The sequence below is a fragment of the Tupaia chinensis genome, unplaced genomic scaffold, assembly GCF_000334495.1.
Source record: "Tupaia chinensis unplaced genomic scaffold, TupChi_1.0 Scaffold144899_1, whole genome shotgun sequence".
Taxonomy (NCBI): domain Eukaryota; kingdom Metazoa; phylum Chordata; class Mammalia; order Scandentia; family Tupaiidae; genus Tupaia; species Tupaia belangeri.
In genome coordinates this window covers 1,635,787-1,648,299 of record NW_006204759.1, presented here as the reverse complement: position 1 = coordinate 1,648,299, position 12,513 = coordinate 1,635,787, and the positions used below count along the sequence as shown (strand labels likewise).

At 55.7% G+C, this 12,513-nt stretch overlaps 1 protein-coding gene across 1 annotated transcript in view; it reads right to left on the bottom strand.

The window, feature by feature from the left end:
- WDR81 (WD repeat domain 81) overlaps positions 1 to 4,315 on the bottom strand; it is a 15,444-nt gene extending 11,129 nt beyond the window's left edge. The window contains 1 exon segment of the mRNA XM_006167551.3: positions 981 to 4,315. Coding sequence (XP_006167613.1) covers positions 981 to 4,032 — 3,052 coding nt within the window. The 5' untranslated portion in view covers positions 4,033 to 4,315.
- Between the last annotated feature and the right edge of the window lie 8,198 nt (positions 4,316 to 12,513).

Sequence of the window (12,513 nt, the reverse complement as noted above, 5' to 3'; positions counted from 1 at the left end):
AGGAATGCGCTTCCCATTTCAGGCCTTACTATGTTTGCCTACCTACTTCCTACCTCTACTTGAACCTCAACTGTCCCTACTTTCAAGGAAGCCTTCTCTGACATCTGAAAACTAGACGGAAGCCCAGTTTTCCACTCCCTCAGCACCCAGCTGTGCTCCACACAGCTGTGCTCCTCCTAGCAGTAACACTCCACTTCCATGAGATCAGCTACCCCGAGGCGTCTCCCGTGCTGGATGTGAGCCTCGTGGAGGAAGGCCTACCTCCACACTGCATGCGGACTGACTCCATCCAAGCTTGGCACAGAACAGGGGCTCAGCAAATGCAGAGGGAAAGCCCGATGGGCGTCTGACACCACCTCCCAGACCTGAGAGCTTACCAAGGAGAATCTTCTGCTCTTTGCCCTCTGACTGTTCGCTCAGCGGTTCCTCCTCTTCCTCCACGTCTCCCCCATCGCCACCTGCCACAACTGTCTCCATGGACAGCACCGTGTCGGACAGTGTGAGCTCAGATGCCTCAGTGACTTCGTCCTGCTCCCCTGCCTCCTCCTCCAACACCCAGCCTTCCTCCTCCTCCTCCTCCTCCTCCTCCTCCTCGGAGCCCTCGCTCTGCTTCAAGTCCTGGCTGCTGTCGCCTGACTTGAGGCTGCTCTTGTCCACAGGGGCACCGCCCTCATCAGGAGCCCGCTCCTCGCCCAGGGAGGTCTCGCTGGTGCTGCTCTTGTCGCTCAGCCGGCCCAAGCTCACGGCCTCAGCCTCCTGGGGATGTGGCGACTCAGCCACGTAGAGCCTGGCTTGGAAGTCCTCTGTGTCTGGGAGGTCGGCCTGGTCGTGGAAGCTGACGCCAGATGTGTAGTCGGGAAGCCCCAGGCCCAAGGAGGCAGCTGGTTCCTCATCCATCTGAATTTCCTCCCCGAAGGCACAGGAGCTGGGACCAGGCCCTGGGAGCCCACTCTCCTCATCCTCAGCAGCCCCCACCAGGCCTTTGCGTTCGTCCTGGGAGGACTCCACACCAGCCAGCACTTGTAGCACGTGGGGCAGCAGGTGGACGAGAAAGGCCTGCAGGCCCAGCCGCACCATCAACTGCGCCACAAAGCAGTCTGTGTACAAGTAGAAGCGGCCGTGCAGCCGGTGGGGGCTCTCGTAGGCACCAATGAGAGGCTTCAGGAGGTATTTATTGGCATTTTTGGGGCCCAGTGCCTTGGCGACAGGTTCAAACAGGTACCAGGCTGTGTACACGGCGGTGTGCTCCTCAGCCATGAGTGACAGCACAAAAGGCAGCAGGATTTCCAGGCCCTCAGGAGTGATGTCACTCAACACGGCACCCAATTGCTGCCACAATGCAAACACCAGTTCCCGCCCCTGGGCCTCGTCCTCCACGCGCCTTGCCTGGTACAGCAGGATGAACTTGTGCAATGCCGGGAAGTACGGAGGGAAGGGAACCACGGAGCTGAAGGGGCTGAGCAGCTGGGCAGGGCAGGGTGGGGGCAATCCTTGGGAGACAGGCCTGTACTCAAACAGTGGGTGTAGCTTGCCCCTCTCCACTCCCACAGGGCCTGCTGATCCACTCAACTGCAGGAGCGTGTCTAGCATGGGCTGCAAAGACACAGGGACCTCCTTGGGGTGGCGCATGCAGAGCTCCCGAACAGCCTCAAAGCGGACCCACAAAGGTGCATCAGGCTGCAAAGTCCGGACCCTGGTGGCAAACACCATCTCAGCCAACAGCACACCCAGCGCCTGCATGTCCCGATGGAAGAGGTCCTGCAGCTGCACAGGTGGCTGGACCCGGGGCTGCGTGGGTGCCTCTAACTGGCCCCCTAGGCCTTTGGCCAGGAAGTTGCCCATTTTCTCCAGCTCCTCCAGAGCCTGCAGGGGATTGAAGCCCTCGGGAAGAAGGATCTTCCCCTCCTCTCCCTCCCCAGGGTCTGTCCCAGCAGCTTTGTTCCTACGGCCTGGTCGAGAGGTTGAGGCCACTGAGAAAGACAGGAGGCCAGGGGGAGCTTGACCGGAGGAGCCCAGCTGGTCACCTGCCTTCCCAGCAAGGGAGATGGAATCCAGAGCTTCTGTGGCTTGCTCCAAGTCATCCTCTCCTGCCACAGGCCTGTCCCTGGTCCAGCTCGCCTCACAGGGAATAGCCTCTAAAACCAGCCTACCCACACCATTTGTAAGCTGTCCAGGGATGTCCTCCCGGCCTGTGGTCTCCTGGATGGTCTGGACCAACAGTCTGGGAATGAGGGGAGGCTCAGGGGCCAGGGCAGAAGTCCCAGCCAAGCGCTGAGGGTGTGGCTGATCGAAGAGCTGCACCACACCATAGCTGGTCAGGTGGGTGTGGGCATCTACCAGGTGCAGGCACACATTCTTCTCCTTCACCGCCTCCTTGCCCTGGAGTTTATAGCCAAAGGTCAAGTCAATCCAGTGATGCAGATCTTGGGACACTTCTTGGCTCTCCAGCAGGGCTCGGTGGGCAGCCACAAATTCCTGGCTGGAGCTGCACCAGGCTGGCACGTCCAGATCAGGCATGTCGGGGTGGATGGAGCAGAAGATAGAGGGGTCAGTGTAGAACTCAGGGATGCACTCGTCGGGGGTCCAGTTCTGCATCCGCTCCATGCTGGCAGGATACTCATGGGGTTCCCACTGCGCACGGACATGTCCACAAAGCACCGATCGGGGAGTGCGCCGAGCCTTGTACACGTAGTATGTGATGTCAGAGAGCACATCTGAGATGTGGTGAGGAACGTGAGGGGGCTCCCCGCCGCCTGCACCCCCTGCAACAAAAGCCTGCCGCGTCATCTCATATGTGAAGTCCAGCTGCTTATCCCCCTTATTGAGGCGGAACTTGGACTTGCGCAGGTCTCGGAAGCGCCCGTGGGGAGTGGTGAAGTCCACCACCCAGGGCAACACTGGGTGGTAGTTGGGATCTCCCTGCCGCCTACCTGCCAACCGATTCAGCTGCATGAGGTAGTGGAAGTTGCTGATGCGGCCATGGACCCATTCTACCACGAGGCTCTGAAGTTCCTCCTGGCAGGTGGGACACCCAGGTCCCTCTTTCCTCGCCTCTCCAGGCCCCGTGCCTGCCCCATCCCTTGCCTCCTCGTTCTCATCATCCATGGGCCTCTCATAAGCGGTCAAGTCTAGGCGAAGCTCGCTGCAGAGCTTCTCATCCACAGCGATGTGGTGCAAAGACAGGGCTCCACAGGCCAGCCCCTGGCGGTGACAAGCGTCCATGGCCCGCAGTACACGGAAAAGAATGAAGAGCACCTTGGCTTGGCTGTTGGTCAGCTTGGCAGGGCTGAAGGTAACCACATCATGCAGGGAGAACTGCACATAAGGATGTACCACGTACAGCATCTCTGGTGACTCCAGCAGGGCCTCCGCTCGCAAAAGGCTGGGGCAGATGGAACTGCCCCGCAGTGGGCAAGGGCCATCTCTGGCAGAAGGTGGGCAATGGGTAGCTTCACCCACTGGCAGGAAGGCACGGCCATAGACCCTCTGCAGAGCCTGCCGAACTGAGTCCAGAGCTAGGGTAGCTGAGGGTGCAGGGCTATGACTATAGGGCTGCCCGTAAGTGTGGTATGCACGGAGCCACAGGTTGCGATAATTCCGGGCAGCCACCTCCTGCATGAAGCGAGTGAGGGTCTCGGGGCTGCAAGACCCCTCCTCAAAGGCCAGGCCCCCACCCAGCGGATAGGACAGTCTCCGCTTCCGCAGCCCGTGCACCTCCACACGTGTCCAACCCGGGGGCAGCCTCTGCACCGAACGTTGCAGGAGAGTCCTGACTTCCGCTTCTCCCAGTCCCTCTGTCCGGGGGCAGGGTCCCAGGGGCTGCCGGCGCTCACGGAGGTTAGCCAGCCAGCGCGCGGGCACTAGGGCCACCACGTGGGTGCCCCCCGAAGCCGGAGCCAGCTGCCGGGGATCGATGTTCAAGTCCCTCTCCACGCTCCGGAGCAGCTCCTCCATGTCAGGGCTTGGGGGTGGAGACCAGCCCTCGGCCCGGGTGGTAAAAGCAACTTGCTGGCCCCCGCTCCCCTGGGCCATCTCCTCCTGACCGCCTGGGGGCAGCGCTGGGCCGGGCCCGGCCTCAGCCCTGATCCGGAAGGCTTCCGGGGTGCCAGGCCGGGCGGGTTAGGATGGGCAAGGGACAGGAACTGGGGTAAAAGGGTTTGGGGGTGAGCCGGCGGCAGAAGAGGGGAGGGCAGAGGGGACTCTTACCCCTCAGCAGGTTCTGTGCTCCCGGCGCGGCCAGGCAGGGGCTGCAGGGCGCCAGCGCCGGGTTTCACCGCGACAAGTCAGCTGACGCGAGTCACGTGATCGCCCCAGCACGGAAACAACCGCACGTGGCTCGAAAGGGCCGGGCGGGACCCGCCTCCCGCCGGCGATGCTGTTCCCTAGTCCTTAGCGCTGGGCTTCCCACTCCTCTCTTCCAGGCTGGTCGGGCCTTCGCTTCCGGCCGGGGCTGGATGAAGCGCCCGCCCCCACCGCAGGTGCAGGGGAGAGGGACGCTGAGCGGCCCAGCGGACTTCCCCTGCCCTGTGTTCTCCTGCCGTGCCAGAACACAGATCTAAGAGGGACCCAGGGGCCTTGACATGCGACATTCCCAACGAAGGAGCTTTCTAGTTCTCCAGAGGATTCCATTTGGCCCTCACAAGGCTCTAAGATTGGGAGGACAGTCATTGTTTGTGTCTTAGGGGTGATACAAACCAGAGCCGCCCAAGAGGCTTGCCCTAGTGACAGAACAGAGACACGGAAGCCCAGACTTCTTTCTACTCTGGAGCCCTCAGCATCTCATGGCTTTAAAACAAAAACAACAAAACTATGGGAGATCAGAGGGAGACATGGCCCAGGCCCAGAGGCCTGGCATCTTGGGGCGGTAATGTCCCCAGAGACTTCCTGTTGAAGAGCTGCTTCTGGAGTTACAGAGCCAGCCAGCTGTGGTCAGAGCCTTGCAGATGCCACCACTGTGGCTAGGGGGAGGGTGCAGCTCAGGATAGGGAAAGGAAACCAGAGAGCAGGCACCAAAACCACTTGACTCCTTCAGGGGCGCTTAGTTCTGACTCATTTGTAGGACAGACAGGCCGTTGTCTGAAGTCGAACCACTGACTGGTTTTTCTGAGTCTCAGCCTCAGACACCTTGCCTCCTTAGGAGTTTGGTGTAGAAGTGTGCAAGTCTCACAAAGGCATGGAGAAAGGCCAGAGAGAAAACAGGAATGGCTTAGCCATGATCTGCTAGCATCATCTCCTCTAGTCTTCCTCTTTCTTCAAAGGCAGATGAACCCCTTGATGTGCTTGGTCACATGACTTTTGCAGTACTAACTTAAGGTCACCATTTAGGAAGCAGTTCTCAGGAGCGAGTCACACGCTAAGCACTTCGCATACCTTTTTTGTTGTTGTTTGTTTGTTGTTTTTTGGGGGGAAAGATTTTCCCTATAGGGCGTGTGCGCTCGTCAGACAGACAGAGAGAGACATAGAGACAGAAAGCGAGAAATCACCCCCCGGGGGGATGGTCACGCTACAATCCCTTCTCCTCCATTCTCCTCTCGGGATCTTGGGCACGCACGCACATGCACCTGGCGTGAGTTTTAAGCCACCGGGTCTGGGACGCGAACCGCGGTCGACTACGTGGGAGTCCAGCGACATAGCCATTACGCTAACTGCTGGTTCCCTGCATACCTTGTTTGGTTGAATTCTCGCTACATAGCCCTACCCCCCCTTTTTAAGTTTGTGTGTTGGGCCAGTTAGTGGCATGGTGGTTAAGGTGGCTGGATTCCACATCACTGACTTCATGGTTCAAGTCCTGAATCTGGCAGCTTAGAAAAACATCAGGCACTTGTATGTGCATGCCAAAAAATCCCAGGAACTAACTGAGAAGGGATTGTGGCATGGCCATCCTCCCTGGGAGGTGATTTTTCACTTTCTCTGTCTCTCTCCTGTGAGTGCACACATGCTATAGCAAAAACATAGAAGAAAAAAAGTCTTTGTATTTCCTCTAAGAGAGAGAGAGAGAACCTTCAACAGGGTCTTGACACAATGATCCGCCCCCCCAGCTTAAGCTGCCCTTTGGACATAGGCATGGAAGGTCCCCCAGACAAAACCTGGAACCTTCTCACATGGGTCAGCCTCACAGAGTACATTGCACCACCATCCAGCCCCTCACTATGACCCTTTTAAGATTTTTTTTTAAGAATTATTTTTTGGATGGGGACCAGCAGTTGGCATAATGGTTATGTTGTTGGACTCCTATGTAGTCAACTGCAATTCGAGTCCCGGACCCTACAGCTTAAAACACACACCAGGCACATGTGTGTGCGTGCCCAAGACCCCAAGAGAAGAATGGAGGAGAAGGGATTGCAACATGGCCATCCCACCCGGGGGGTGATTTCTCTTTCTGTCTCTCTGTCTGTCTCTGTCTTTTTGGTGAGCACACGTGCCCTAGAGCAAAAACCTCTCCCCCAAAAAAAGAAAGAGACAAGAGAGTCAGGAGAAGAACCCAGGTCCATCTCATCTAAAAGCATTGTTCTCTGTACTTCTGGCTGTATACTATTGCTTTTTCACCTGGGACATAGCATGCTTGTAGGGGCCTTCAGGTAGCGTGGTGGTTAAGACACTGAACTCCCACTTGGCTGATCATGGGTCAAGTCCTGGACAGGGCAGTTTGAGAATAATGCCTAAATCATACAGGTGCATGTGTGTGCAGGGAAAATAGAGAAGGGATTGTGGTGTGGACATCCCTCTGGGGGATGATTTCTCACTTTCCCTCTGTCTCCCTCCAGCAAGCACATCCTGTGTGTGTGTGTGCAAAAAAAATAAAATAAAAACTACAAAAAGAAAAAAAAATTAAAAAGACATGTCATGTGACAATCACTCATCCTAAAATTTTATCTAAGTACCTGTAACGGGAGGACATGTTTTGATGGGGAGGAGATAGGTCCTCTTCTTAGTACCAGTAAAAGTGGGTCCACCTGGTCTTTGCTCTGGTCTCAGTTTACCTTGACTGAACAGGCACTAGTTTTTCTTTCTGCAAGTCTGTGTGCACCCTGCCCTCTAGCGGCGCTGGCTTTACACTGCAGCACTGACCTTCAGTGTAACTAACCTTAATTTCCAATTCTCTCTTCTCTCCCTAGAACAGAGATGTCATGGTAATAGTGGGTACGGTGCACTAAGATTTCTGGAGCATCAGCACCTCCCCAAATCTGAGCCCGAGAACAGCAGTTTTCAAAGCTTATGGTGTACTTGTGATTTCAGTAAATTGGAGTGAGACCTGGGAATATAAATTTTTCACAAGCACTTCAGGTAATTCTGATGCAGTGATCTTCAGGCCACAGCTTGAGAAATAATGCCCGGCAACCTCACTGTTTCCAAATTTCCAAATTCAGAAGGAATCGAATCCCAATTCAAGCACTCTTGGGCTTTGGAGAATCTGGGACCAAATTAGCCGCTCTCCTTTGCCAACCTCAATATTGAGTTTCCAGGAGATCATGTCTTGGATAGTCAGGGACTGAGGCTGCAGCTATTCCAGCAGCCTGCCCATGCTGAGTGAGGTCAACTCTTGCTGGTCTAGCAAAGGGAACGTGGAAGGATCTAACATTCAGTGCACCACCTGTGGGCCAGTGTGCCAGGCACTGTCTTAAGGTGTTTTCAAGCATATTTTGTTGTTAGTTTTTTGCCACAGGGCACATGCAGGGAGAAAGTGAAAGATCACCCTTCAGGAGGGATTACCATGCCATAATCTCTTCTTCATTCTCCTCCTGGGGTTTTGGTCACGCATGCACACGTGCCTGGTGTGATTTTCAAGCCACCAAATCAAGGACTCAGACCAGCCATATGACAGTGCACTGCTTAACCACCTTGTCACCTGCTGGCCTCTCAAGCATATTCTTTTTAATCCCCACAACAAACCATGAGTTTATTTTTCACTCTCTTTTGTCTATGAGGAAAGTACAATCAGCAAGGTCACAGCTAGTAAGAGTTGGATTTGGGGCCAGCAGGTGGTGTGGTGGTTAAGGTGCTAAGGTGGACTGCAATTCAAGTCTTGGACCTGGTAGCTAGAAAATCATGCCGGATCTGTGTATGTGTGTGCCCAAAATCCTGAAAGGAGAATGAAAGAGAAGAGAGTGTGGCCTGGGCATCTCCCAACCCCGGGGGTTGATTTCTCACTTTCCCTCTCACTGTCTCTCGCTGACAAGTGCATGCATAGTATGATAGAAACCTAAAAGGTAAAAAAAAAAAAAAAAAAAAAAAGGACTTGAATCCAAGTTTGCCTAACTCAATGGATTTCCACTAGGGGAGATTTTGGCACCCAAGGGACATTTGATAATGTCTGTAGACACTTTCAGTTTTCATAACTGGAAGGCAAGGGTGGGGGTTAATACTGACAGTAGGTTAGAGACTAGGTCTGGTGCTGAACATCCTACTATGTACAGGGGAGCCCTCCCCCCCCCAATAAGTTATTGGGCTCAAAATGTCACTAATGCTGAAGCTGAGCAATCCCGGACTCAGCAACGCCTGTGCTTTTGACCTGGGGTCGGGTGGGGTGGAGTGGTTAGCGAACAGAACAAAATGGAGACGGGCCACTGCAGGGGTCTTGAGTGGGAAGGGGTGGGATTTCTATGCTAAAGATAATGGAGAATGGGGGCAGTTGGTGAGACTTCTCTTTCTTTCCAGCTTGGCCAAGGCCCTCCCTGCTCAGTTTCTCCCAACCTTGCCAAGGCAGTCCTGGGACTTCACACTAAGTTTGTCCTGGGGTGACCCCAATTGAGGGGTGGAGCAGAATATTAACCCGGGTCTTCCGGCAGACTTCCCAGCCATACGCTCCCCACCCCCACCATACACCCCTACACACACACACACACACACACACACACACACGCACTTCTGGAGCAGTGAGTTCCACCTGCAGTCCCTGGGCAGCTCCACACTGACACCTTGCAGTGGGGAGTGGGAGTGTGGGCGGGGTACCCAGAAAGGAAACCCCAGAGCAGCCCAGGGGAAGGTAGGATCTGAGAACAGTTCGAACTGGAGTAGGGGAGCAGTCAGAGGATCCCCTCAGCCAGCATCTGCGGGTGAAAGAAGAAAGTGGAGCAGGGGCAGGGGAAGCTGGCATGGGAAGCAGAGCTCTGACCCCCAGGTTTGCTTTCTGTAGCATTCTTCTCCCCTTTGGCTTGGTTCTGTTTTGCCGTTCCCTCTCCAGTACCCATTCCCACTCCTGGATCATCCACGCACCCACCCTGCCACCATTCTGGCCTCCCCACTATTCCAGGGAGGGCGAGTCTGAGCTGACAGGAAATACCTCTCGTTCCAAGCTCAGAACCTCTGAAGAACTAACAAGCAGATGATGGTGGAGGGAGGAGATAGTCTTTGGAGTGATGGGGAAAAGGAAAGATCATGCAAGCTCATCCCCCATATTTGGGGTTTCGTTTCCTCCCCTCTCCCACCACCCATGGAGATGGGGGTGGATAAGGAGATGGAGAGCAGGCTAGGAGGAGGATGTGGTAACAGCTGATTTGTCCCCAGAGGTCACACTTTCCAACAATCAGCTGTTACTGGGGCGAAAGGCAGGAAGTTTCCTTAAAGGCACAATGTTCTGTACAAACTCAGAATTCTGGAGCTCCAAGGAACCATAGCAACTACCTAGTGGAGCTCAAATCATAGTAACTATCCCACATCTCCCCAGCTCAGTTACCCTTATCCCCAATTTGGTGCTTATGGAAAAGGCCTGGATTACAGGCAACACGTCTCTCTGGGGGGAGGGGGGAGTGATGAGGTGCGGTGGGTCCCAGGCTTGCCCCTTTAAAAAAGCAGTTCAGCAGCTTTTGCCAAGTCATTGGGTTCATTTCAGTTTTTGCCCATCCCCCGCATCTCTAGACTCTGATTGGTCCCTGGGGAAGGAGCAGCCTGCTCATTGGTCTCCACCTTTAAAATCTCTTCCCTAAGTAGGCCTGAGTCAGTGAAGAGCTTAGGAGGGCGGGACAGAATAGGGGGGTTAATTAGAGTATGGCATTGCTGACCAGTTGCACTTTGACATGGCCCATCCCCTAATTTCTGACCAGAGCCTTCCCTGTACCTTAAGGTGAGGACTGTGTTATGATTTTTTTTTTTTTAAATAGGAACCCGCCCCTTGAGAAGCTTTGGATGTTCTTTGGCGACAGGGATGAGACAGCTAAAGAAAAGGTTTCTCTATTTGGGAATCCCACCCCCCCAGTTGGGTGGAGTAGATTTCTCCTGTGAGAGCTGGGGCTGGGCGAGGTGAACAATCTTCCCACTGCCCTCACACACCCCGATTCCCTAGGGAGTATTCCAACGGAAGAATCTGCTGCCCTGGGGGGCTGATTGCCAGCTTCAGCTCTGCTCACTCCTGCTATTCTGCCTGATCACCTTTCCTTAAAGAGCTATAAACTCCTGCAGAGACAGCAAGTCAGTTTTGGGGCTGCCTAAAAGAAGCATTCATGGCTCCAAAAAGGAGGGGCTATAGCCCTTTAAGGACTTCCCCGAGATGGATTCAGAGATCAGTTTAAAAATGCCAACTCACAGAGCGCGCTGGATTCTGGGAAAGAGGCTGTCAGACAGAGAACTACATTGACCAATATGCACTGCAAACATACACGCCTTTACTTCCTTCTGCTCATTAGGACTCTGGTTTGACGTAGAGTGTTCTTCTAAGCAAGTTGTTCAGGCTCAGGGCTGGGCCACGCCTTTTCATCTATTGGATAGTTCGTGAGTTGGTGGGTGTGACTTAGCGCAGCTCTGCTAGGCAAAGGGGTGGTCTCCTTGCCAATCAGAGCCAAGACGCCCGAAGAGGCGGGACTAGGGTGAAGTGCTGGAGCCCCGAGTGGGTGTGGTCACGTTGCCCAGCAGTGGGCGGTGATTGGCCCTGGGCAGTACGATCGTAGCTGGTGCGTCACGACGCCGCCAGCTGATCGGAGACTGGAGCCGGTGTGTGCTGGGCGCTGGGAAGAGACAGCGCCGCCGGCCGTGGGGAGCGGACGCAGTGATTTGCTCCTCTACCCTCAGCAACCCCCACACCCAGCACCAGGTGGGTGTGAGCCGATGACCCGGTCACACGGGGGGAACTGTGGTAATGGATGAAGGGGGGAAACTGGGGTCCTGGCGGCCACACCCTGCCCTTCCGGGGGAGAGGGAGAAGAGGGGGGCTGCGGGGGCTTGGACCCTCCGGGAGAGAGGGACCTGGACTGGCTGGAGTTGTGTCAGGAGGAGTAAAGAAAGAGTCCGGGACAGAGGTCGTGGCGGTAGGTCTCGCGGAGTAGCTGGGGGGAAGACGAGGGACCAGAACGCGTGGGGCAGCTAACCCCGGAGCCTTCTTGCCCGAGGTTATGGGAGCGGGTCATCCAGGCTGGGGAGGATCTTGACCTAGCCGGTAAGCAGAGAGGTGCTTTGCCTCTACCGGTGCTTACTGAGTCAGGGCGAGTTGAGCGCCCTGGCAGGGAAGGGGTCGCTAGGCGGGCCGGCCCCTCCTCTCGTTCCCTCCAGGGGATGCTATGTAAGGGGGGAGGGGAGAGGAGTAGGGGGCGGCGGTGCTGGGGGAGGGGGGCCTTATGCAACCCAGAGGTTAGGGTTTCACCGCGATTGGGCGGGAGGAAACCGGGCAGGAGGATGGCCTGGAAACTCTACCCCCCAACCTAACTGGCCGTCTTGGGCCGAGAGAAGGTCACCTCTGCACCTCCCCCCAGTCTGTCCGGTTGTGAGGCCCCTAGCCCGGGCCTGGCCCTGACCGCCTGGGAAGCCGGCTGGCTGGGTGGGGCGCCTGGGTTAGTCATCGCTGGGCTCCCTCTCTCTCCACCTCCCGGCCAACTCTTAGCCCCTCCCCGTGGCCTCCAGCTAGGCTGTCGCCCCCACCTCCCTGCGGCCCTAGTTCCAGCCTCCAGCTCATTTGGCCTGTCATCCTAGCTGTCAGTCTGGGCTAGAAGCTGTCAGGTTGCCAAAGGGTTGATGGAGCAGCTGGTCAGAGGGTCAGTGCCCTGGACCCACCCCGCCCTGAAGCCAAGGGCACCTGCTTGGCACAGACTCTCAGCAGCCATTGAGTCCCGTGGGCTGAACTGAGCTGTCTCAGACAGAGAGAAGTCAGAGACCGGTCATCTAGGCAAAGAAAGATACCATAAAGTTCGTGCCTCCCAAGAGGTTTTTAATAATTTGAATCCCACCTCCCCTATCTTTCTTGCCCTCCGAGTATAGAGATCCCCAGACAAGACCACCATCAGTCTGGCAGGGCCATGCCCTTGGACTGGGTGTCATCAGTGACCTCTGTCTCAGACAGAGAGAAGTCAGAGACCGGTCATCTAGGCAAAGAAAGATACCATAAAGTTCGTGCCTCCCAAGAGGTTTTTAATAATTTGAATCCCACCTCCCCTATCTTTCTTGCCCTCCGAGTATAGAGATCCCCAGACAAGACCACCATCAGTCTGGCAGGGCCATGCCCTTGGACTGGGTGTCATCAGTGACCTCCCCTCCTCAGCTCACAGCCCTCAAGCTGCCACGCCCCCAGCCCCCTCCCTGGGCCATGCTGCA